General features: G+C 45.4%; 1 protein-coding gene across 2 annotated transcripts; it reads left to right on the forward strand.

The window, feature by feature from the left end:
• The first annotated feature begins 196 nt into the window (after positions 1-196).
• On the forward strand, positions 197-23,793 carry Retreg3 (reticulophagy regulator family member 3). Of its 2 annotated transcripts, XM_052756427.1 has the most exons (9): positions 197-523; positions 13,102-13,208; positions 15,920-15,950; positions 16,845-16,971; positions 17,964-18,048; positions 18,867-19,004; positions 20,189-20,271; positions 20,786-20,918; positions 21,656-23,793. In XM_052756427.1, the coding sequence occupies exons 1-9, from the start codon at positions 285-287 to the stop codon at positions 22,111-22,113; spliced, it is 1,401 nt and encodes a 466-aa protein (XP_052612387.1). In that variant the 5' UTR covers positions 197-284; the 3' UTR covers positions 22,114-23,793. The 2 variants fall into 2 exon arrangements, with proteins under 2 accessions (XP_052612387.1, XP_052612388.1); XM_052756428.1 differs by lacking the exons at positions 197-523; positions 16,845-16,971 and having other exon boundaries at positions 13,142-13,208.
• The last annotated feature ends 429 nt before the right edge of the window (positions 23,794-24,222 follow it).

Below are 24,222 nucleotides of genomic sequence, written 5' to 3' on the forward strand. Positions count from 1 at the left end.
TCCGCGCCAATGAAAACTAAGCTCTAGATCTGGAATTTCCTCATTCACCGGGCTTCAGTCGTGGAGACTGCGCGTGCGCGGCTCCCGATCGCGCTCGGCGCCGGGAACGTATTTTTTTTTGACGCTGCGTTCTCGTCGCTCCGGCGAATGCGAGCTGGAGTTTGTACGCATGCGCGCGCGTGGGTCGCCGCGGCCCCCGCCGCAGCCAAATCGCGCTTCTGCGCAGTTGGTGTTATTGTGACTGCCGGGCCGTGGCCCCGGATGTTGTGGCTGCTGGAAGGGAGATGGAGGAGGCCGAAGGGGTGGCTGCGGCCCCGGGCCCAGCTTCGGGGTTGGCTTTCAGGGGCCGCCGAGCTATGTCCGGCTCCTGGGAGCGCGACCAGCAGGTCGAGGCGGCGCAGCGGGCCCTGGTGGAGGTGCTGGGGCCCTACGAGCCTCTGCTGAGCCGGCTGCAAGCAGCCCTGGTGTGGGAGCGGCCCGCCAGGAGCGCCCTGTGGTGCCTGGGGCTGAACGCAGCGTTCTGGTGAGAGACCCGGACCCTCGCTAACCCTACAAGGCGCGAATTCGTCCGGCTGCTCTAGGGGGTCTTCCTGTCGCCTGCCCTTTCCTGTCTCCTTCGCCGTCCTGATTGCTTCTCGTACTCGCCTGATGATGCCTCTTTCCCCTCCATCTCAGCCGCCTCCAGGCTCTGGCACCCCGGGTTCTCCCGGGGGCTTGCCCGGCTTGCCTGCTGTCCCCGCGCCTGCACCCTCGCCCCGCACTCTCTCCCAGAGCTTCTGGTAACGTCCTGAGTCGGTCTCCGTGAGCCACGGGTGGCTCTTGTTAGCTAGGGAAAGCTATTTCGCTTGAGACCATCTCCTACGTTTCTCTTGCCTGCTCCAGCGTCGTTTCCAGAGAGTTTTAACTTACGGTGGGAGAAGAGGCAGAAGGTCTTGAAAAGGTATCCTAGGTATCCATGGGTGTGAGGAGAAAAACGAGCTTGAACCGGTTATCTTGAATTAGCATGTTAAATACTGTCTCACCCAGTCAAGTTGGTGAAGTCGGTATGGAGCTTCAGCCTGAAGAGAATTAGAAGTCTTAAGAAAAAAAATTACGAAACAATGGTGAGATTTCACCCCTTCCAGAGACACTAAGGATTGCAACTCCTCTCTCTTCCAAGGAATTAGAACGACACCCTTAGCCGTGGTTTAAAATCCAGGGGTTTGAGGATATCTTAGAGCTGAGAGTTCTGTCTAGCCGGACAAGTGGCACTATGTTTAAGTATCTGTTTGTTTCATTCTCAGGGACAATGAAACCACCTAGGTGGACTTCGGGTTTCATAGAGGCTACCAAACATAGTTTGGGTTTATTAATAACCAAAGTACTGGTCAAATTCCAAGGGAACTGATAGTTCCTGAGTCCTCTAGAGCTACATGAGATGACAGTGTCCCGGATAAACCTGAGACAACAACGTGGTTGTGTGTGTGTGTGTGTGTGTGTGTGTGTGTGTGTGTGTGTGTGTGTGTGTGTGTGTTAGGGTGCCAGAGCTCGAACCCAGGACCTTTTGTATGCTAAACAAGTGCTCTAGCAATGAAGCTACACTTCAGGCCCATATCATCTATTTTTGGTACTGCTTTCTTGACTTCAGACATCAGCTTCCTTTCCATTGTTAGTATTTAATCAGGCAGAACCCCCTGGAAAAAGAAATCGGTGTTTATTAAACCAGTTTGTAGAGTGTGGGGTTGAGGTATATACATCAAGGATAGGACAAAAAATAAAAAAAAAACCCAAAAACTCGTTTTTGTAAAAAAAAAAAAAAAATGAGTCAGGGTCTCACTATATAGCCCTTGCTAGCCTGGAACTGTCTGTGTAGACCAGGATGACCTCAAACTCAAGAGATCTGCCTGCTTCTGCCTCTCAAGTGCTGGAATTAAAGGAGTACACCATTATGCCTGACTTATAAAACATGTTTTTAAAGATTTATTTCTATTATTTTAATTACCTTTGTGTGGGGGGTAATGGAATATGTGCCAGTGAGTGCAGGTGCCTGCGAAGGTTAGAGGCACTGGATCCCACTGGAACTGGAGTTACAGGTGATTGTGAGCCACCCAATGTAGGTGCTGGGAACACACTCTTCTGGAAGAACAGTCTGTGTTCTCAGCCACTGAGCCATCTCTCCAGCACCACAACACATTTTAAAACTGCAACAGTATTTGCTGGTCTCCAACAGTGTTTTTTGTTTTTGTTTTTTTGGTTTTTTTTTTGGTCCCTTATATCCTAGGCTGGCTTTGAACTCCCGACCTTCCTGCCTCCACCTCCTGAAGGGTGGGGCTGTAGACATTGGCCACCATGCTGTGCCTGGGCCCTAGTAGTGTTTACTTAAGCTAAGTCTGTGTTTAGAATCTTTCTTAGAGCCTCTCTTGTGCTTTGTATCTCTTAAAACATTATGGCCGGTCTTATCTCTGGCATTTCCCGGTATTTTGCCTACTGTGTAGCCACAATACCGTTACAGTCCCATCTCACACTCAGAAGCTTGGGGGGGGGGGATACACGAGTATTTGAGCGTGTCATATATAGAGGGGAGTCACACCTTGTGAAGGGTACAGGTCCTAGAGACGAGCGTGACTGCACATTGGCATTCATGGAATTGTACTGGGAGAAGTGAACTTCCTTTGAAGTTTAAGGATAAAACAGATCTCACTCGTGTCTTTGTGAGTGTTGACATTTCACTTAGGAAAGTAAAGAATGATCGTTTAGATTTTAGACATTTTGAAGAAGGGTCATTAGTTTAGGTCAGAAAGACCAAATTGAAAAACTTTTGTCTCACTGTTTGTCAGGAATAATGATGCATCAAAAGCCGAGGTGTTTTATTGCAGTTTAAGGTGTCAGAAAAAAGTTACCAGAGGGCTAGAGAGTTGGCTCAGTGGGGACTAGAACCTACCTCCAAGCCTGATGACCCTATGCAACTCTTACAGGTTGTCCTCTGACTTACACACACACACACACACACACACACACACACACACACACACAGTGAAAGAAATAATTTTTTGAAGTCACCCAAATTCAGAGAACAAAGTTCCTTCAGTGTTCTGTATTCTCAGTTGTGGTTTTTCTGTACCTGTGACTGTGTCCTCTTAACTCCTAAACACAATAGGTTCATAAAAGAAGTCCATGAAGATAGTGTGCCACCATAGTATTTCCAGGCCCCACCCCCTGGGTTCCAGAGAAATTATGGTGGCCCTATCAAAAATCTTGCAGCGCACATCACTCCTGGTCCCTGGCCTGTTACTGTCTCTGGGGTAATCATGGCCTTCCCTCTAAAAGCTTATATTTTCATTAGTCTCAGCGCCATCTGCAGATGAGTGATTTGCAGGGAGACCTTGGAAGTCAGCAAGAGTGTATCGGGACAGGATCAGAGAAGAACAGGTTCCCGGGAATGTGTGGGTGCTGCAGGTCCCTTCCTCCCCCTCCGGGAACAGCACGTGGCTCACAGAGAGTTAGGGACTTCAGCTTTGTCCCTGTGCTCGCGGGTGGTGGTTACGTAGCCTGCAGTTGATTCCCTGTTGATCTCTCTATTGAGAATTGCTTTTCAGTCACCATTGTTACCAGCGTTGACCATTCTTTACTGGGGTGTGAGGGGCTGTGTGATTATGGTGTTTGCATGGTTTAAAAAATAGTTTTCCTTTCCTAAAAAACAAAATTAAAAGTGATCTTCGAAGTGACTAAGGGTATATACAACAGTTCTGATTTACAAAGTTAGAATCCAACTTAAAAAAAAAAGGAATAGGAAATGGAAGGGAGGAACCCCCCCCCTTTTTTAAATGAGTTCTGGAAATGCTTTATTTAAAAAAATAAGCATTACTGATTTTAAGGAATAGGAAATGGAAGGGAGGAAACCCCCCCCTTTTTTTTAAATGAGTTCTGGAAATGCTTTATTTAAAAAAATAAGCATTACTGATTTTAAGATTTCTTTAAATGGCAAGGAAAGCCCATTTAAATAGAGACATTTATTCTTTGGGGGAAAAACTGACAGATGAGAGTGGTACACGCTTTTAGCCCCGGCACTCAGCAGGCCCATCTCTGTGATATCAAGACTAGCTTGTTCTGTATAGTGAGTTCCTGTCTGCGACTATATAGACTGTCTATATTTTAGATGAAATCATCAAATTTTAGATGAAACAAATTGACAATTGTTTCTGGTTATCAGTTCTTTTTCCTTCCTTCCTTCCTTCCTTCCTTCCTTCCTTCCTTTTTTTTTTTTTCCTTCTGTTTTTGCTTAAAGACAGGGTCCATGGAACCAAAAGTGGCCTCTGCTCTTGGGAGTCTCTTGCCTTGGTAGGGCTCTTTTGTCTCATTGGGAGCCCCTAGAAGGCTCCCAATAATGTCTTCCTCAGCTTTCCCTCTTTGCCATGGAGGTGGATTAGTCATTTGTTTGTTTTAGTGCTGAGGTTTAACCTGGGGCTTCATGAACACTAGGCAAACTGTCTGCCTCTGAGGGTGCCGCCAGCCTGGCCTTCTGCTTTGTCTGGAAGGTTGGTACTTTCTCCGTTTTAGGGTCGGGTGGGTCATTAGCAGCTAGCTGGTTTCACTTCTGTTTTTTTTGTGCAAGCAACAGCTCTCATTATGTGATATAGGTTGGGTTAATTTTTCCTTTTCATTTACCAGTGACTGGCTCATTAACTAGGTAGTCACAAGTGCTGCACAGTAATGGGCTCACTGGCCCTATAGAACGGGATGCTTTGTTCTGAAGTGCCACAGAGACAAGCGTGCTCTGTAACAACAAAGGAACCTAGAAATAACATCTTTGATTGGAAATAGATGTGTCATCGTTATTTATGATTGTATGTGTTACTGTGGAATGAACCCAGAGCCTCCTGTATGCTAGGCAAATTAATATTATTTATAACAAACTCCGAATTTATTTATTTATTTCTTCTTTTTTCTTGGCTTTTTTGAGACAGGGTTTCTCTGTGTAGTTTTGGTGCCTGTCCTGGATCTCACTCTGTAGATGAGGCTGGCCTCGAACTCACAGAGATCTGCCTGCATCTACCTCCTGAGTACTGGGATTAAAGGCATGCGCCACCCGCCTCCTGGCTCTAATTTCTATTATTACTAGAGAATCCATGTTATAGTTAACTCCCTTCTGGAAAACTGTTTTGTTTTTTAATTTTCATTTATTTTTATTTTATGTGCATTTGTGTTTTGCATGAGTGTCGGGTCCCCTGGAACTGGAATTACAGTTGTAAGCCACCATGTGGGTGCTGGGAATTGAACCCGGGTCCTCTGGAAGAGCAGTCTGTGCTCTTAACCCCTGAGCCATCTCTCCAGCCCCCCAGAAAACTGTTTATTTCTAGAATTTCTCATCTTTTTTGGACACCATATTGTTCCAAGGAACACATTTTATTTGGGCTGGCAGTTTAATCTGATTTTAGCCCCCAACAAATGAAGGGACAGTTTACAAAAGGAAAATAATCCTTGTGTGGTGCTGCAGGCCCATAATCCAGGCATTTGGGTGTATGGGGGGAGGGTAAGAGAATCAAGAGTTAAAGGTCATCCTCAGCTATCTAGTGAGTTCTAGGCCAGCCTGGGCTATGCTTGAGACTGTCTTAACACCTTCCTTCCCAAAAGGAAAAACAGTGGATATATAAAACTTTACTCTCAGCCTGGTGGTGGTGGTGGCGGCGGCGGTGCACGCCTTTAATCACAGCACTTGGGAGGCAGAGGCAGGTGGATCTCTGAGTTCAAGGCCAGCCTGGTCTATAGAGTGAGTTCCAGGACAGCCAAGGCTACACAGAGAAACTCTGTTTAAAACAAACAGACAAACTACCTTTATTCTCACTGATATTTTAAAAATTAAAGTATAGGGACTGGAGAGATGGCTCAGTGGTTATGAGTACTTTTAGCTCTGCAAAGGAACTAGATTTGATTCCTCGGACCCACATGATGGATTACAATATCTCCAGTTCCAGGGATCCAACAAACAAGCAGGCATGTGGTGCATGTTATGCATGCAGGTGAAACATTCATATGCATAGAATAAATTAATTAAAAAATAAATAGAAATCAAATTGTGTTACAATTTTCTCTTAAGTTTATTTTGTTTTATTTTATTTTGAGACTGGGTCTCAGTATATACCCCTGGCTATCCTGGAACTCAGTATGTAGACCAGGCTGGCCTTGAACACACAAAGTTCTGCCTGCTTCTGCTTCCTGAGTGCTGAGATCAAAACTGCACCACTATGCCTGGCTGCTAATTAAGTTTTAAAAATTGATAATGTTTAATTCTTGGGACTATGTGGGAAAACAGACTCGTGACTGATAGGAGCCTACATTGTATGGCTTTTCTAGGAAGTAGTTTGGCAACATTTTCTAAGCTAATTGGTTAACATCTTTTCTGGGGACAGAAGAGATAGGGAGTGACTGATGATGGGTATGTGTTTATTGAGGATGATGACACGTCTCTAAAATTAGATAATGGTGATAGTTGCCTGTGAGTTCGAGGCCAGCCTGGTCTACAGAGCGAGATCCAGGACAGGCACCAAAACTACACAGAGAAACCCTGTCTCGGGGGTGGTGGGGTGGTGTGTGTGTGGGGGGGGGTGACTGCCATGGTGTGCATGTGCAGGTCAGAGGACAACTTTTGGGAGTAGATTCTTTTTATTCACTGTGAGTTCTGGGGTCAAAGGTCATCAGGTTTCCTTGGCAATTGCTTTTACCCACATAGCCATTTCACTGGCCCTGCTGTTTCTTTTCTTTTTTTTTTGCTTTTTGTTTTCAGGCAGGGTCTCATGTAGCCTAGGCTGGTTTATGCAGCCGAGGATCCTTCTACTGCCTCCACCTCCCCAGTTCTGGAATTACTGTGTGCACACCGCTACTTCCCATTTATATAGTGCTTGGGCTCAAACCCAGGACCTTGTGCATGAGAAGCTCTAAGTTACATCCCCAGCTCAGGTTGTTTCTTTCTTTCTTTTTTTTTTTAACATCAAAAATTGGTAATATCTTAATTATAAAATGTTTTTAAAAGACCAGTGGTAGGTAGGTAAGTATGTATGTATGTATGTATAATGCAATCATTTTTAAAGTTACTGTTGCTATTCTGGTAACATGAAAAACATGTTTATGTTTTTTTTAAGTGAGAAAGGTTTTTTGTTTGTTTGTTTTTGGGTTTTTTTTTCAGAGCTGAGGACCGAACCCAGGGCCTTGCGCTTGCTAGGCAAGTGCTCTACCACTGAGCTAAATCCCCAACCAAGAAAAGTTTTAAAATTAGGTATATTGTATGTCTTAGTTTCTGTCCTATTGCTGTGAAGAGACACCATGACTAAGGCAGCTCTTATGAAAGAATTGTTGAATTGGGAGCTTGCTTACAGTTTTTTTTAATTTATTTATTTGTATTTTATGTACATTGGTGTTTTCCCTGCATGTATGTCTGTGTGAGAGTGTTGAATCCCCTGGAACAGGAGTTATAGACAGTTGTGAACTGCCATGTAGGTGCTGGAAATTGAAGCTGGGCCCTCTGGAAGAACAGCCAGTGCTCCTAACCGCTGAGCCATCTCACCAGCCCCCTTGCTTACAGTTTTGGAGTGTTAGTCCTTGATCATCATGGTGGGAAGCAGACAGGCATGTTATTTGAGCAGTAGCTGAGAGTTTTTTACATCCAGATCCACAGGCAGCAGATAGAAAAAGAGACACTGGTACTGGCATGGGCCTTTGAAACTAGGAAGCACACCTCCATTGACATACCTCCTCTAACAGGTCACACCTACCTTCCCAAAGAGTTCCAATAATTTAACTAGGGACCAAGCATTCAGACATTCTCATTCAAACCACAAATTGTACTTCCCAGTGGTTTGTTTGCATTTGTTTATTTTAGACTTAATTTTATGTGCATGAGTGTTTTGCCCACATGTATATATGTACGCTATGTGCATGCCTAGTGCCTTCAGAGGGTGTTGGATTACCTGGGACTGAAGTTACAGATAGTTGTGAACTTCCATGTAGGTTCTGGGAATTGAACCCAGGTCCTCTGCTAGAACAAGTGCTCTTAACCACTCAGCCATCTTTCCAGCTCCCATTTATTGTGTGTGTACACATTCAGGGACACAAATGTGACGGTCAGAGGATAAGGTGTAGGAGTTGGCTCTTGCCTACCACGTGTGCTCCAGGGATTGAACTCAGGTTGCTAGGCTTGGTAACCAAGCAAGTACCTTTATCCTAAGCCATCTTGCTAGCCTCCCAATGTTTTTTGTATGTTAGTATTTTTAAATTAAGGTACTAATCTTCACTTTGTAGAATATATATGTGGGTGGTGGATCATTTTCAAAACTTGAATTTCACATATGCCTCTGTAAAATAGATGTTTAAAATGCACTAGTTTTATCATATGGAAAAATGATTTCGTGCAGTGCTGAAATGTCTGCTTTTTTTTTTTTTCTTCAAAAATGGTACTTTGGTATTACGAACAAACAAACTGTTGACTTGGGCTAATAGAGTGAAATGTGTGTGTTGTGTCTGCTTGCTCTGAGCAGATTCCCTTGTCCAGAGAGTGCCCTTGAGACTGTGCTGCTGCATCCCCGTGGCTTCGGATGCTCTCCTGTCCTATGTTTTGTGTGAGCTGATTGACTTCAGAAACCTGATCAGATTCAGGGTTAGAATTCTCTTTCTCTGTTCCTTCTCTTTCCCCCCTTCCTCCCCCTCCTCTTTCTTTTCTTTCTCTCCTTTCCTCCCCCACATTCCCTCCCTCCCTCCATCTTTCTCTCCCCTTTTTTTCTGTCTGACTAGGTAGCTAGCCCAGGCTGACTTCAAACTTAGGATTCTCTTCCCTCAGTTTTCCACTATGCTTGGCGGGGTTGTGTGTGGTGTGTGTGTGTGTGTGTGTGTGTGTGTGTGTGTGTGTGTGTGTGTGGTGTGTGTGTGTGTGTGTGTGGGTGGGTGGTGTGTGTATGTGGGTGTGTGTGTGTGTGTGTGTGGTGTGTGTGTGTGTGTGGGTGTGTGGGTGGGTGGGTGGGTGGTGTGTGTGGGTGGTGTGGGTGTGTGTGTGGGTGTGTGGGTGTGTGTGTGTGGTGTGTGTGTGGGTGGGTGGGTGGGTGGGTGTGTGTGGGTGGGTGTGTGGGTGGGTGGTGGTACTGGGAGTGAAATAATAAGGTAGGGTGCAAATCAGATTATTTCATAGTGATATATTTATTTTTTATGATTTCTTTTTTGGATTTGTTTGTTTTTTGAGACAGGGTTTCTCTGTGTAGCCTTGGCTGTCTTGGAACTTTGTAGACCAAGCTAGCCTCAAACTCACAGAGATCTGCCTGCCTCTACCTCCTGAGTACTAGGATTAAAGGTGTGTGCCATAATATCTGGCATTTTATTATTTCTTACATTTTTTAAACCTTCAACAAATATGCTGGCCCTTAGAAGTAAGGAAAGTCATTAAGAAAAAAATAGATAAGTAAGTACAGTAAGCAGAAAGGCCAAACCACCCGCCGTTAAATGATTCATGTATACATATTCCGAGTTGGTTATATTTGCAGTTGTTTTTTGCTTAGTTGGAAAGTTTTTCTGCTGATTGTAGTTTCTGAAAAGTATTTTGTATGCTATTTTAACACATTTTGTGGATTTGGGGTTTGAATTGTGTGTGTTTTCTAGAAAGATCTCATTATATAGTTCAGGCTAGCCTCAAACTGTTGGTCCCCTGCTTCAGTTTCCTGAGTACTAGGATTATAGGTGTGCACCCTGCTCCTAGTCTGGATGTCTTTTTTTCCTTATTCCCTCTTGTGCGGATTCCTAACCACTTGTCTGTCAGTTGCTTGTGTGCTCTCTCTCTCTCTCTCTCTCTCTCTCTCTCTCTCTCTCTCTTATCATTTGTCTTTCAAATCCATTTTATATGTCTTCATCCCTTATTGCTACACAACTGTACTTGAGTAACTTTTTACTCTAGTATTTCTACTTGTTTTGTGACAGGCCTGGCAGTGTGACACTGTGACAGTGTATGCCTGGCTCCTCACGGAGATCTGTGGATCTTCTTTTGCTGTCTACGTCCTGGGATAAGGAGCAGTGCACTTTTGTTACTCTGTACTTGGGTTCCTGACCCTGGCCAGTAGGTCCTCAGGTTGGCTTGTTCAGGTGAAGTTCAGGCAGTGAGAATGGGAAGGTAGAGTTGTGACCTGCTTCTGTAAGGTAGTCTAGGTTGATTTGTTTGATACAAGCTCTCCTGCAGCCCCGCTCCTGGACTCCTGACCCTGTCTATTGCTCCCACCTCTGAAGTGCAGGGCTCACGCCTGTGCCCCTGGGCCTGGCTGGAAAACAGTATTTGTATTGCTGTTGTTTTAGGAAAACCACCTCTAAAGGAGCTAAACATCCTCCCTGCCTGAGTTTCTGCTAGTCAGCAGCCAGTGCTCTGGGAAGGGGTGACTGTAGCCTGGCTTGCCCCTCAGAGAGTGCTTTCAAATGCATGGAGGGGAGCAGTTGTAGCAGCACTGGGGAGTGGTGACCAAGCCCTTAGTGTGGCCTTGTTGAATTCGCTTAATTGTTGAAGATGTACTAGCTTTGAGCAGATTAATGACCTGAGGAAGCTCTCCAGTTATTTCTGCTAAGCTGCTTTCCTTCTTTAATCCCATGTGTAATTAAGTGCTGGATAGGAAAACAGGAATAGAGTTGTCACTGGTAACCTGGGTTTCTGGGTCTCATTTCCTTTCATCCTTCATTTTAATGTATTTTATTTTAAGGTGTACCAGTAGTATGCGTTGATACTTATTGTACAGAAATGTCTATAGACAAAATCTGGAGTTCCTTTGCCAATTGTTGTGTGTGCATTTGTCTTATGTGTATGCCCAGATAAGCCTTCTTTATTTTTGATGCTGGGGATTGATCTGAGTGTCTTATACAAGCTTTTAATTTTTTTTAATTTATTTTTTTTTGTTTATTTATTTATTTTTGAGATAGAGTCTCTCTGGCTGTCCCGGAACACACTATGTAGACCAGTCTGGCTGCTGCCTCTGTCTTCCAAGTGCTGGGATAAAAGGCATATGTCACCATGTCCAGTTTATTTTCTTCTTTGAAGACTGTCTCATGTGGCATAGCATGATATTAAACTCCCTGTGAAGCCATTTGGATCTTCCCGCTTCTACTTCCGGAATGCTAAGAATCAAAGCTGGGCCTTTGTGCAAGCTGAGAACCCTACCAACTGAGCTCTGTCCTAGCCTTTTTGTTTTTATAGTATGAGAACACTATCCTTAAGGCTTGTTTTGTGATTATATAATGTTATTAGGCAAGTATTGAGCTGAAGGTATTCCAAGGTGATGACTTGGTCACCCCCATCTGTTTGCTCAGTTGTTGTGTGACTACCTAGTTCCACTGTGACATGGAACAGCTGAGCAGGACTGTGTTAGGTAGGTGTTAGTGCCTTGCATTTTCTTCCTGGCTTTTTGGCCAGGATCAAATGTTTCATTTTATAGGTATAAGTCTGTTGCTTCCTTTAAAAAGAAGGGACAAAGAAAGAAAAGAAGAGAAAGTCTTACAGTAGACACCCAGGTTGTCCTCAGACTCACTGTGTAGCTAAGGATGACCTTGAGCTTCCCATCCTCCTACCTCTACCTCCCAAGTGCTGAGATTGTATGTGTGAGCTACCACACCGGTTTTATTTGGTGTTGAGGATCAAACTAGGGCTTCATGTATGCTAGGCAGGCAGTTTACCAACTGAACTGCATCCTCAGCTCAAGATTTGTTAACACCACATTACTCACGAGGAAATGAATTTATTAAAGTTCACAAAATGGTTCTTTTTAGGGAATCAAACTCAGGGTCACCTAACTTCATTTTCTACTTAAATTTAATTTTTATCATTATTATTATTGAGATAGGGTTCTCACTATGTAGACCCAGCTGGCCTGGGATTTTCTATATTATAGACCAAGCTGGCCTCAAACTCAAAGATTCACCCTCTGCCTCCAAAGTGCTTAAGTTAAAGATATGTGCCACTATGTCTGGCCTAATTTTTGTTTTGTTTATTATTAGTATATAAGTATATGCTTTTTTGTTTGTTTGTTTGTTTATTGAGACAAGGTTTATCTGTGTTGCCCCTGGCTGTCCTGGAACATACTCTGTAGACCAGGCCGGCCTCAAACTTCTGCCTCCCGTGTTCTGGGATTAAAGGCGTGTGCTACCACCGCCCGCCTGGCAGCCACATTCTGGCATGCAAGCAGGAGGACCTGAACATGGGTCTCCAGCACCCATGTAAAAGCTTGGTGTGGTCACACATCTGTAACTCTAGTGCTGAGAGGTCAGGGACAGACAGATCCCTGGAACTCAGTGGTCAGAAGTCTGTCCAGTTGATGAGCTCTGGATTCGTTGAGAAACCCTGTTTCAAATGATAAAGTGGAATGCCATATATAGTGCCACACTTTTCATCTCAGGAGACATGTAGGTAGATCTCTGTGAGTTCAAGGCCAGCCTGGACTACATGATGAGATCCAAGACAACCAGGGCACTGTTGGAGGACCTGTCTGGAATGATAGAGACTTCTGACCTACACACATACCCACTTGATATACAACTGGGGATAATCCTATTAAACAAGTCAGTCTCAGAAAGACAAGTACCATATGCTTTCTCTCATTTGTGCTTCCTCAGTTGTATATTGCTACACCAAGTCATGTATGTATGTATGTATGTATGTATGTATGTATGGCATGACAGTAGACGTGAAACTGTCTGAAACAGAGAACCAATGATGGGGGAAGAGTGAGAAGTGCAGGGATAGATGGGCATAGGGACAGAATGTGCTACATTGACTTGTATTAGGGTAACTTGTATTAGGGCTTACCAGGTAAGTAAATACTTGCTTTCGTCCTGACTTGTCCCTGAACTGAATAGACTGGAAAGTTGAAAGGATCTCCAGGTTATTTGATTTAGTCCTTTACCTTTACAGAAGCAAATTACTGTCTCCATAGGAAAATAGCTGATGTCTGGAAAGTTGGCGTGATTTAACCAAGGTGTATAACTGGTTCACCTCTGAGCAACCACCGAGGCCTCGGACTAGATCTCGGGTGTCCCTGCAGCCCGTGGTGCACATGTGATCCTTTTTGAACTGGCTTCATTGCTTAGTGACCCTCTTCTGTTTTCCTTTCTCTGTAGGTTTTTTGCACTGACGTCCCTGCGCTTTGTGTTTTTACTTGCATTCAGCTTGATGATCATTGTCTGTATTGACCAATGGAAGAACAAAATTTGGCCTGAGATAAAAGGTAAGATTTGTAGCATTTTAGAACAATTTGAACTGGCAACAACTTTTTATGTGATTTTTGCCTTTAGGTTTTGTTTTTTGTTTGGTTTTTTTTTGCTTGTTTGTTTGTTTGTTTGTTGAGGGGTATGTGGTAACTGAAGTCTGAATTACTTGTTTTAGGAGACATTTGAAAAATAAGCCTCAGGCCAGGGGTGGTGGTGCACACCTTTAATCCCAGCAGTCTGGAGGCAGAGGCAGGTGGATCTCTGAGTTCAAGGCCAGCCTGGTCTATATAGTGAGTTCCAGGACAGCCAGAGCTGTATAGAAAGACCCTGTCTGAAAAAAAAGAAAAGAAAAGCTTATGCCTCATCTGTGGGTCCATAGAGCTGGGTTATACCTTTCTGCTGTTACATTCTTGTCAGCAGATCTGTGTGTCTGCCACCTGAGGTGATGTTGTCAGTACAACTGGCCTGAGGAATTTGCAGTCTTCACAGTTTTTTGTTTGTTTTGTTTTGACTTAAATGATCTTACTGGATACTCTTATCTACTGAGACAACATCAGTTCATTCTTATTTTATGTGAATGGATGTTTTGCCTGCATGTCTGTCTGTGTATCACTTGTGTGCCTGATACACACAGAGGCCCAAAGAGGGCATTGGATCCACTGGAACTGGAGTTATAGGCGGTTGTTAGCTGCCACATGGGTGCTGGGAATCAAACCTCGGTCCTCTAGAGGAGGGTCCGTGCTCCTAACTGCCAAGCCATCTCTCCGGCCCCCTCCTCCCCCACTCTTTTTTTTTTTTTTGAGACAGAGTCTGTGTTGCTTTGGCTGGCCTCAAACTCACAGAGGTTCATCTACCTCTCCGTTTTTAGTACTGGGTTTAAAGATGTGTACCACCATGTCTGGCCACCAATTAAAACAAAAACAAAACCCAGTGACTCACGTAGCCCAAGCTAGCTTCCAATTTACTATGTAGCTGAGGATGACTTTGATTCCTAATTCTCCTGCCTTTCCTCCCAAATATTGGGATTACAAGTATGTACTACCATGCCTAGCTCCAGGCAGCATCGATTTATCTCCCAAGAATTTCTTTTAAATTATATAATAAGCACTAAGAAATATGATTTCTCACCGGGTGTAGTGGTACACACCTTTGATCCCAGCCCTCAGAAGGCAGAGGCAGGCTTATCTCTGTGAGTTTGAGGCCAGCCTGGTCTACAAAGAGTTCTAAGACAACTGGGGCTGTTACACAGAGAAACCCTGTCTGAAAAAGAAGAAAGAAATAAATATGTGTTTTCTTTTCAAAAACTTGTATGTAATAAAAAATAATATGATACTCCTTTTTCTTTGTGTGTGTGTGTGTGTGTGTGTGTGTGTGTGTGTGTGTGTGTGTGTGTATGTGTGTAGCCCTGGATGTCCTGGATCTCCCTCTGTAGACTGGGCTGGCCTGGAACTCACAGAGATAAGCCTGCCTCTGCCTCCGGAGTGCTGGGATTAAAGATGTGCCACCACCGCCTGGCGTTTTATCCCCATTTCAGTCATTGAATGAAGCAAACTCTGTGGAAGATAAAGAGAATACCTTTCTAGGCAGGCCAGCAGCTTGACTAGATACCTACAGACTAGTGACGGTGTCACACTCTTGTTAGGCCAGTCCGTCAGGACTTCAGAGCCAGCCTTAGCTATGCAGTAAAATGGAGGCTAGTCTGAGACGTGAGATCTTCGCTACAAACAAACAAATCAACCTGACAAACAGGAGACCCACAACTTGCAAAGGATCTCCTGGGAGCAGATTTGAGCATTAAGTTCTTGAAAGTCAAGCTTACATGTTTGGGTAGTGAATGATCATTTAAGGGTTTTTAAAAGTAGAGCTGCATACTGAGTTGAGAGTGGAGATTGATTTGATATCGTTTTATAGGGTGGATGGAATGAACCAAAGGGGAAGGCAGAAGCTCTGTTAGAACTGCAGCTGTGTCTCTGTGGGAAGAAGTCAGGGTGTCATGAAACTCAGGGATGGGTGCTTTGGAGAGTATGGAGGAGGAGGAGGATACTTCAGCACTGACGCACAGCAGATGTGTTTAGAGTCGGGAGGCCGACTTGGGGGTTTTAGCGCAAGAGTGGGAGAATGGTTGCGCTTACACACGGGCAGGGCGATGGAGTGGTCAGGGGCACTGAGGGAGACTGAACCTGATGTGGATTCTGGCCATGGCAGGGTTGAGGTGCTGGCAGACGTTCAGACTGCAGTCTGTAGCTTTTAAGTACATTGCTATCTTATTTTATAGAGTCTTCAAGTAATCAGCCTGTTTCATGTCTGTGACTGTCAAAAGACGACATTGTTCAGAGCAGATAATAGGTGTCTCTAAACAAAACAGGCAGGTCTCTAGAGTTGAGTAGTTACAACATGCCTTAGAAGTTTGGCACATCCTGATGTGTCTGAGCAGTTGGACATGCTCACGGGATGGATGGACTGTGCTCATACACCTTGGCTGTTAGCTGAAGTAGTCAGTATGTACAGCTCTAGTGGTCCATTTGTACCTTTCTTTATAAACCATTACTCCGTTGTCAGCAGCTCCCTAACTCTGCCAATATAACATGGGGGCTCCTTTTTACTGTCTAATAATGTTTACTTTTTCTTAAACATTAACTCTTGAACAGTCAGACCAAGAGGCAGCCTAATATTTTCATGTTTAGTTTTTGTCTGCCAACTAATACTGGTGTTTGTTTTAATATTGTAGTGCCAAGACCTGATGCATTAGACAATGAAAGGTATGGAATTCCAATTACTACTTTTTTGTTGTTTTGATGGATTCTGTTGTATTGTTCTGATTACATGTTTTTAGCCCCATATTCTGGACACAACATTATACACCTAGTCTGTTCAAAAATAATAACAAATCCTAAAGTTCAAGTTGAGAATACTCAGTGTCTTCTCATCTTTATAGGATGAGAACTTTCTGGAAAAGGAACATTAGTGACTTAGAACCTGACATGCCAGGGAAGTAGCTGTATTAGTAAGCCACAGTGTGAAAAGTTAGAGACCACTGATTTAATTTGTCTCTTGGCTTTTATATTGCATCGTTTGGTGTTTTCTGTGACCTGTGGCTATTTTTAAGTCTGGGTCAGAAAACATTGGTTCCTGGCATCAGCAAGCCAATGCTAAAGATCCCTGTGTGTCTTGGAGAGCCTCTGCTTTCGTCCCTAATCCACCCACCCCGTATGTTTGATAGAAGGAATTTCCTCTGCTGGGATTGATTTTGGCTTTGCTTTGTCCCCCACGTTGCCTCCCCTCTCGGCTGCAGTGGAGTCGGTGAGACCATGATTTTACTTTACCCCTGGATATGGTAGTCTAGGGAACTGCAATGGTCCAAGTGTGCTGAAGATGGTGTTTTAGGCACAAAGGGCCTTGGAGCTAGTGGCAGGTTCAAACATGTGACTTGAACCACTTGCTCATAGGGTGGAGTTGTCAGAACAAGTTTGTCTTCCTAGTCCCCAAATTCAAGTTTCAACCTGGTGAGCCAAGAAGAAAGACATGTTTCACCTCCAGAGCACCTGGGACTAGCCGCTCCCAGCCCTTGTATAAACCCGGAAGCATTGCCTGCCTGCACAGTTGGGGGGCCCTAAACAGCCTCCTCTCACAGCTCCCCCTTCTCTCTCCCGTAGTTGGGGTTTTGTGCACCCTCGGTTGCTCAGCGTGCCCGAGCTCTGCCACCATGTAGCTGAAGTCTGGGTTAGTGGGACCATTTTCCTAAGGAATCTTTTGCTTTTCAAAAAGCAAAACCCAGGCAAGGTAAGCCTTCCCTTCTCACTTTAAGCTCTGGCCTTCAGTTCAGCTCATGTTAAGTTGAAACATGTATCCTCATTCACAGTGTATCCTCATTCATAGAGGAGAAGACTTGAGGGTCATAGAAACAAAGGCAGGTTATAGGAAGGCTCTGATTGGCCGTTACAGTAAAGGCAGGTTATAGGAAGGCTCTGATTGGCCGTTACAGTAAAGGCAGGTTATAGGAAGGCTCTGATTGGCCGTTACAGTAAAGGCAGGTTATAGGAAGGCTCTGATTGGCCGTTATATAAATGCAGGTTATAGGAAGGCTCTGATTGGCCGTTACAGTAAAGGCAGGTTACAGGAAGGCTCTGATTGGCCGTTACGGTAAAGGCAGGTTATAGGAAGGCTCTGATTGGCCGTTACAGTAAAGGCAGGAGCATGACTCCGTGTTCGGTGTGCTCGTCACCTGGAGGAGCCATTTTGTTTCTTCCTTTTTTTCCCCTTAAATTTCTCTCCGTGCTGGGGATCGAATCCAGGGCTTCCTGCATGCTAGGCAAGCTCTACAGCTAAGCTACATCTCCAGCCCCAGAGAGCAGGCCATTTTCTTGTCTCAAGAAGGGAAGAAAAGCTTGCTTGTGTGCATTCTGTGTCATATTAAACATGATAAGTTACAGGGTTTTATATTTTTGTTTTCTTACTTTTACTTAAAAAAACCCACCACCTATATGTGTTTTCAGAGAGAATTTTTGGCTAAAACTTACTTAAACCAATTTCCTGGCATGAAAGGTAGAGCTGTATGGGGTTAGCCATGTAAAAGAAGCTTGAGTAGAAGGGAATGTTCTCTTGTCTGCCCAAACAGAGTCACCACTGGACTCGAGTAGCTGTGGCTGTCATTCTGACGTGCCCAGCTTGACTCAGGTCATAAAGAACCTTCAATCCCATCTCCATTAATCCCCATCCCACCCCGGTCCTTTGCTAGATGACAGAAACTTACTACTGCTTCTTGCTTTTTCCAGTTCTGCTTGCTGAGCTGTGGGATACTGACCTTTCTGGTCATGCTGGGCCGCTACATCCCTGGGCTCTTGCTGTCCTACTTGATGCGTAAGTGTGAATGTACTCCCCTACAAGCTGTATGTTGCTCATAGCTTTTCCAGTCATAGTCAGCTTTGGGTCTAGGGCAGTAGTTCTCAATCTTCCTAATGCTGATGGCTGTTCCTAGCCTATTTTACCAAGGTGTAGACATTGATGAGGGTTCACCAATGTACATGGTGTCCCACCCTGAAAGACTGTCTCTGTTTATGGAGAAGCTTTCCAGACAGTTCTCAGGTTCCTTCTCCTTGTTCTTGCTCTGGAGGACTTTCTATAATGTAGTTACTTTTTACTGGCATGTACTGTTTGAGGCTGGAAGAAATTAGTTCCAGGTGTATTATTTCATTTTATTTGTTTATATGTTTGTTTCTTTGAGACAGGGACTCTCTACATAGCCCTGCCTGTCCTGGAACTCACCTTGTAGAGCAATTTGGCCATGAACGCACAGAGATCTACCTGCCTCTGCCTCCCAAATGCTGGAACTAAAGGCGTGTGCCATCATGCTGGGCATCTAGGTGTACTATTTTTTAGATATAATTTATCTCAGAATCACATGACAGGTTGTCACCATTTTGCTTTATATGTCCATACTTCCTGGTTCTGTCCCTGGACTGTCTGTAACATATTTTATTGTATATAGCCATGGCCTGTACCCTGTGGATGGCTACAGAAGTCCCTGCTCTGGAAAACTCTGTATAGTAGGGTCATTAGTGGAGGGGCCAGCGGAAGTAAGTGGGATGGTTGTGCACTGTTGAGCCTGAGGACACAGCAGCAGAGGGAGGGGGGATCACTGTGCGCTCTCCATTTCCTGCTGTCTCCACTCTTCTCAGTTGTCACTGTGATGATGTGGCCGCTGGCTGTCTATCACCGACTGTGGGATCGAGCCTATGTGCGACTGAAGCCAGCTCTGCAGCGGCTGGACTTCAGTGTCCGTGGCTACATGATGTCCAAGCAGAGAGAAAGACAATGTGAGTGTTGTCGTGGGGTGGCTTTCTTCTACCTAACAGTTGAGAAAGAGAAGCCAGGTCTCACATACTGGAAGAGTCTTTAAAAGTGGGAAAAATGGGCCCATGAGATGGCTCAGCAGATAAAGGTGCTTGTCCCCAAGCCTGATGACCTGAGTTTAATCCCTAAGACCTTCATGGTGGAAGGAGAGAACACACACACACTAGAGCTGTGCTCTGACTTCCACAGGTGCACCATTTCACATGTATACAGAAACAGTAAATAGAGAAAAGTCACTTTAAAATTTCAAGTAGAAGTAGGGAGTGGTTGGTAGGAATGCAAGGTGGTGAGGAATTGTAATATTCTATTTCTGAGAAACGTAGGCAGGCTTGCCAACTTTTCTCACTTGGAATCTTATAGGCTCCCATTTTAAACTGATTCGAGAAAAACTCTCAGTTGAGTGAAAGACATTGAAGATGTCCATAGTCCATCTGCTATTATGAAACACCTTTCAAGTGTCCGAACACTGTATTGACTGCTTTTATACAGTTTTAAATAATCTTTACATCAACCTTGAGATTGAAGTGGTTGTGAACTGAGTAGATGTTAATGTTGGTGGTTTTGCACTTTTACGCTAGTCTCTTTCCATTAATGAGAGCTGTCTTCCAAAGTGGATTGAAAACAGCCACCAGAGATGCTGGAGTGCACTGCTAGCCTGAGCTCTAACACAAAGAGGGTAGCGCAAGTGTGTCCCTCTTTTTGCTGTTATCAGTTTGGGTGTTTCACTAAGCCCTGGTCTTCAGAGAATCCTGTATGTGGTCACCAGCTTCATCTGGGCCAACTAGTTGTAAAGTATCAGTCTTTAAAAGCCTCATTTAACCAAGGTGAGCACCTCCCTATGACTGCGCCCACTTACCACTTTGCTTTGTATTAATCCTAGCAGATCCTCAGAGTTGCTGGGTGGTTTGGTAGTTTATCTTCTAGCCAGAATCTCTAGAGATGTGTAGGGGTTGGAAGAAGGAGGGATGTTGGAGGAGAGATGTAGTCTCATGTGTTACTACTTAGTCTCAGCATCCTGACCTTTAGATATTGCTATGTAGACTTAGGACCATATTTAGAGGGCCTCTTCTTGTGTTGTGATGTTTTTGGAGTCCAAGGGGGAGATTTTCCCTTGAAAGCGTCAAGGTCTTCTGCTCTTTGCACATAGTGTGCCGCAGAGCTCTACACCCAGACCGTGCCCTGGACAACCACAGTGACAGTGAAGAGGAGCTTGCTGCCTTCTGTCCCCAGGTATCTTCGTATGGAAGCTGCTCCACTGGCCTGCTCTCTTAATTCTTCTTTCTCCACCCGGCAGCTCACATTTAGATGGTAACCAGGTTTTAAGCCCATCAAGGACCCTCAGACCCTAGATTCCCATTACCCTCAATAGCAGTGCTGAGGAGAGAACCCGGTGTTGAATGGGGCCCTAGAATTCAGTTTGAGTCTGGTGAACAGCACGTTCACTTGGGTTTCCTTTTACTTTACCATTATGGAAAAACCTGGAGCTGACATAAATCTTTATGGAGCCAGTGTGCCTAGAGGTTTGGTTAATAAGTCTATTTTTCTGGTTACCTAAGAGTGCCTGAGCTCAAAAGGTTGATGAGAAAGAATGTTCCCTTTTGAGAACCAAACAGGAGCCAGGGTTGTGGGTGCAGCTCCCATCTGCTTGGTTTCACTGGGGGCTTGGGTATCTTCTGGGGTTGCATCAGTAAAGCGGATTGCTGATGGCATCATCTCAGACTTGTTGGTGGTTTCTTTTTGTAAGCTGGATGATTCTACTGTGGCCAGGGAATTGGCTATCACAGATTCGGAGCACTCTGACGCTGAGGTCTCCTGTACAGACAACGGCACATTTAATCTGTCAAGAGGCCAGACACCTCTAACAGAAGGCTCTGAAGGTGAGAACCTTTGACCTGAGTTGATACTAACTCTGACTTTGGCATTGTAGCTTCCTTGGACCAGGGGGCTTACTGTTGCCCCCTCCTCTTCTGGGTTGTGGCTCAAGTAGCAGAGTCACCTGAGGGTGTGGTATGACCCCCATGGTACTGCTGCTTTTCTTGAAGCCCCCAGTGCCGCATTAGTCTTTGCCTCTAGCATCCTGGACACAGTAGAGGAAGACAGAGTTCTCTGGCAATTAGTAGTCATGGCCATCTGAGTGATGAGAAAAGCTGACCGGTCCCACAGGTTCTGCTGTATCTTAAGAAATAGAGGGTGGGCCAGGTGGTGGTGGCACACGCCTTTAATCCTAGCACTGGGAGGCAGAGTCAGGCGGATCTCTGTGAGTTCAAGGCCAGCCTGGTCTACAGAGGAGATCCAGGATAGGCAGCAAAACTACTGAGAAACCCTGTCTCCAAAAAAAAAAAAAAAAAAAAAGAAGTGGTAGTAGTAATGCTGGGGGTGGGGGTGGTGCACGCCTTTATTCCCAGCACTTGGGAGGCAGAGGCAGGCAGAGTTGGGGGCCGGCCTGGTCTACAGAGTGAGTTTCAGGACAGCTAGGGCTACACAGAGAAACCATGTCTTGAAAAAAACAAAACAAAAAGGTACAGGGTAGGGACACCTGGTTATGTAGGGGTTGACTTTTTGTGGGTCTGGGGCACGAGTAGCTACCATGTTTCACATATCCTTGTCCTCTCAGACCTAGATGGTCACAGTGATCCGGAGGAATCATTTGCCAGAGACCTTCCAGACTTCCCTTCCATTAATGTGGATCCTGCTGGCCTGGATGAGGACGACGACACCAGCATTGGGATGCCCAGCGTGATGTACCGCCCCCCACCAGGGCCTGGGGATAGCCAGGTCCTGCCTGCTCGTCGGGAAGAGGCTGCACTGCCAGAGCTCCTGCTTGGGTCCCTGCCTGGAGGATCTAACCTCACCAGCAACCTTGCCAGCCTAGTCTCCCAGGGCATGATCCAGCTGGCCTTGTCAGGGGCCTCCCAGACAGACCCTTCTGGCCCACCTCCCCGAAGAGCAACAAGAGGCCTCCTCCGGGCCCCTAGTTCAGACCTGGACACTGATGCTGAGGGAGATGATTTTGAACTTCTGGACCAATCAGAACTGAATCAGCTAGACCCTGCCAGTTCCAGGAGCCACTGAGGAGAGACTCCTTTGAGGGGGTCACTGTGATGTAGGGTTTTTTTTCTCCCCACCCCACTTACTGTGACGGGGCAAGGGAAGAACCCATTCTTGTCCCCTGAATTTTATTTGTGCATTGGGTGGCCTGGCTGGTGCAGAGGCCTGCCGAGAGAACATACTCATTACCTTGCTGCCAGCTAGACACCATTTCTGTGCTTAGTCACTGACGTGAGGACGCTCGCTCCCTCAAGAGAGACTTCGCTCCATTAGGGTGGCACTACACACGGGCAACCGAGGAGGGATATTGATTCCCCTTGAGGAGTCAATATCGAGGTGGTAGTGCTGTTTGCTTTTAGGTCTGGGTGCTCAGGGGTGCTCACTGATACAAGAGCCCATCTTTTCTCCACCTCATGGGAGCCACAGAAGTCAGGCAGCAGCTACAGGAGTTGTCATTTTTGTCTTTTACCGTGATTTGATTTGTGTTCTCAAAGCAAGTTTGTGCTTTGGTTCTGCAGAGCAGGCCCACTTCCTGTCCCTGAGCCCATCTTCATTTCTCCATGGCTGACCCTCAGCACTGCAGAGTGCTTGCAGAATTGAAGAAATGTGAACTTGAGGTGGGGCGGAGCCTCTTCTATGTCACCTTGAGCTATAGGATCAGATGGCTGGTAGGGTTGGTGAGTGCCTCTCTGTCTTGAGGTCTCATGGAATCTTTTGGAGCTGTGTGGTTGTCTTTGGTGCTGTTAACCCCTGGCTCCATTTGACCATCCATCTGAGCAGTGAGTAAAGCAATATCATGTCCATTTTTATGTTCCTGTTCCTTCCCCTGCTCCTCCTCTGGAGAAGCAATATTCCACAGGGAGTGGCAAAGTAGCACTTTACAAATGGCTGTGGCATTCATCCCAGGAGCACCAGCTCTTCTTGCACCAGCTCTTCTTACCATACTGCTTCCTAACTCCTTTAAGGATGAGCCCAGATAGTAAGGATACGTTGGTAATAAGCAGAGACCCCTCTGAAGGGTATGTGTTCTGCAGTCCCTAGTCAAATCATGTGAAACAAAAACCCCCTAAATGATCATTGGTTCTAACTCTGCCAGCCTACTGCCTCTCTGTCTCCCAAATCAGAGCTCAAGCCAAATTCTCCACCCTCTTTCCCTCTTGCATTAACCCTTTCTGATCCTCAGGGACCACTCCCCCAGCACCCCCATATTTGGGTGAGGGATGTTGGACAGAGCCCATTTTCATGTGCTGCAGGTTGGGGGTTGTGCTAACACGTTTGCTCTTGGTTGATGGACAAGGTACAGAGGCCAGGGAGTGAAAATACTTAACAGTGAGAAGGGGAACGGCTAGGTGCCTGTTCCTAGTCATTGAGAGTGAGAGTTAGGGGCAATGGCATCTTCCCATTTTAGGGTTCTCAAATGCTCTGGATATCTCTTTCCTTAGAGCCAGATGTCCTACAGGTGAGCTCCATGTGGACAAACATGGGAGGTGAGGGAAAGGAGTGGGATTTCGAGTGTTGCATGAATGTGTGTAGCTTCATGCCTGGGGAGTTGGCAAGAGGAAGAGGGAAGGAAGGAGAGCAAAATCCAGGAGGTCTTTCTTGTGCCCGTGGGATCCTGCTCTGAATCTCCTGAATCCTCCACTGTGAATTGGGGGTGGGATGGGGGGTGCTGGGGAATAAATCTTGTATGAGAACAATCTTTAAGGCTGCTGTTGCTGGTGTACTCCTTGATAGGTCTTCTATCACTAATCTGGTAATAGCTAATTTGAGGCAGTGACAACCTCAGAAAAGGAAACCCAGGTAGGTGTCGGGGCCACCTGCCCCTTCCTGTTTTTCCCTCATGAAAGCACTTCACCTCCTACAGCCAAAACATAAATACAGCACCCTTTCTGGCATTTGTCCCATCGTTTTTTTTTGTTGTTGGTTTTTTTTATTTTTTTCTGGAGCTGAGGACCGAACCCGGGGCCTTGTGCTCTACCACTGAGCTAACTCCCCAACCCTGTTTTGTTTTTTCTTTTAGATTTATTTTCTTATGTATATGAGTACTTTGCCTGCGTGCGTGCGTGCGTGCGTGCGTGCGTGTGTGTGTGTGTGTGTGTGTGTGTGTGTGTGTACACATGAGTGCGCACTTGC

The sequence above is a fragment of the Peromyscus californicus genome, unplaced genomic scaffold, assembly GCF_007827085.1.
Source record: "Peromyscus californicus insignis strain IS unplaced genomic scaffold, ASM782708v3 Scaffold_3__1_contigs__length_106647218, whole genome shotgun sequence".
NCBI lineage: Eukaryota > Metazoa > Chordata > Mammalia > Rodentia > Cricetidae > Peromyscus > Peromyscus californicus.